Genomic DNA, 1,646 nt, shown 5'->3' with positions numbered 1-1,646 from the left:
TGATACGTGTGTTTACATCTTTGTGTGGAATCAGTTTCTCTGCTCTCATTTGCTGTTTGGTGGTTGTTGAAATAGTTTTGTGAGCTTTGACCTGAGATATTTAAAACTCTATTCAGGATTTAATGAATCAATATCGCTTTATTCAAGCTACTCACCTCTCTCTATCCACCTGCACTTTCAAATGTACACGAAGGACTATCTGGACCATAATGTGGGCATCATGTGTCTGTTGTTGACCACACGGAGACTTTAAGAGTTGCAGACTTTTTTTGTTACTCGAACAGCTGGTCGCACCGGTGTGACCCAAGGTTTATTTTAGTCGCACCATTGAAAAATTTGGTCACATTTGTGACGCACTCTAGAGCCCTGCCAACAAAAACTATGCTGTACACATTCGCTTCTCCTCCACAAAATCTGATCGTGCAAATCGAACTCTGCTCAGGTCCTGGGCAACTCCTAGGTGCTGTGGTTTACATTTGTTCAGTACTGAACAGCAGAACAGGCTTTCTTGTTCAAGGTCATTTGATGTCCTATTGGGAGGAGGCCCCGGGGCAGATCCAGCAATGAGACTATCAGGGAAGTCTGAACTTCCGACTGCCCCCACGACCCGAACTTGAACAAGCAGTTAAAAAAATGGATGGATGGAGAATGAAACTGACCTGTTTCATCATGTTTGCGTTTAGCAGATCCTGATGTCTTCTCTGCTTCCTCTTCTACCTCAGCTGCTGTCGCAAAAGTCTAAAAATAAAGACACGAAATCACGACCATAGAGTTTTCTGTTTTTACTAAAGAGGAAACAAAGATGCTCAAATAAATCTCAACATTACCTCTATGTCTGCGGCCTCCACCGATTGGCTCTCCTGTGTTGGTGGGCGGGGCTCCACTGTGCTTTCCTCTGCCTTTTCCCCCTCCTCCTCTTCTTCTTCTTCAACAATCTCATCCAGAGTGATGAGCTCTGCAGGTTCTCCCTTGGTGATCTCCCTGCTCCAGTCCTGACCCTCCACTGCTCTTTCCTCCCCAGCATCATCTGCTCCCACCTCATCCAGAGTGACCAGCTCCAGGGTGTCTTCCTCCAGATTTGTCTTTTCTTCTGGTGCAGCAGCCTCACTTTGGGACCCAGTGGCCTCTTTAGTATCTGTTTTTGGCTTCTCTTCCTTCGTTGCTGTACCAGACTCGTCTTCAGCAGATGGAGCATCACTAACCTCAGCAGTGTGATCCAAACACTCCTCTTTATCGACCACCTCCTCATCATCTGCATTTTTTGGTGATGCTGAGTCTTTATCGTCTTTAGGCACTGTTGGCTCTTCTGTATTCTGGTCTTTCAAAGGCTCATTGTCAGCCGTCTCATCCTCAACTGAGTCAACAATCTGATAAATGGCCTCCTCCTCATCAGCCACTTTACTAGATGCAGTATTCTTCATGGCAGCTTGTTTTTTAGTTACTTTAGTGTCCTTCTTTGGTCTTCCCCTTTTTCTTTTTTCCGGAGTTTTGGCCCGTTCATCCTTAATAACTTCATCCTGCACTGGGTCTACTATTGTAAAGGTGGCATTCCCCTCGCTCTTCTTTGTTGGTGTGCTCTCTTTCACTTGCTGAGGTTCCTCCTTGTTTGGTTCCTGAGAATCTCTGGCAGGTGTCGGCCTCCTTCT

General features: G+C 45.9%; 1 protein-coding gene across 1 annotated transcript in view; it reads right to left on the bottom strand.

The window, feature by feature from the left end:
- Nucleotides 1-265: 265 nt before the first annotated feature.
- LOC102207292 (neurofilament heavy polypeptide-like) overlaps nucleotides 266-1,646 on the bottom strand; it is a 3,037-nt gene continuing 1,656 nt past the window's right edge. The window contains exons 2-3 of the mRNA XM_005753439.2: nucleotides 828-1,644; nucleotides 266-738 (exon numbers count right to left, since the gene is read on the bottom strand). Coding sequence (XP_005753496.1) covers nucleotides 481-738; nucleotides 828-1,644 — 1,075 coding nt within the window. The 3' untranslated portion in view covers nucleotides 266-480. The remainder of the gene's footprint in view (nucleotides 739-827; nucleotides 1,645-1,646) is intronic.

Source organism: Pundamilia nyererei, unplaced genomic scaffold (assembly GCF_000239375.1).
Source record: "Pundamilia nyererei isolate P.nyererei 1_Seehausen unplaced genomic scaffold, PunNye1.0 scaffold00427, whole genome shotgun sequence".
Classification (NCBI taxonomy): domain Eukaryota; kingdom Metazoa; phylum Chordata; class Actinopteri; order Cichliformes; family Cichlidae; genus Pundamilia; species Pundamilia nyererei.
This window is presented reverse-complemented; position numbering and strand designations above follow the sequence as displayed.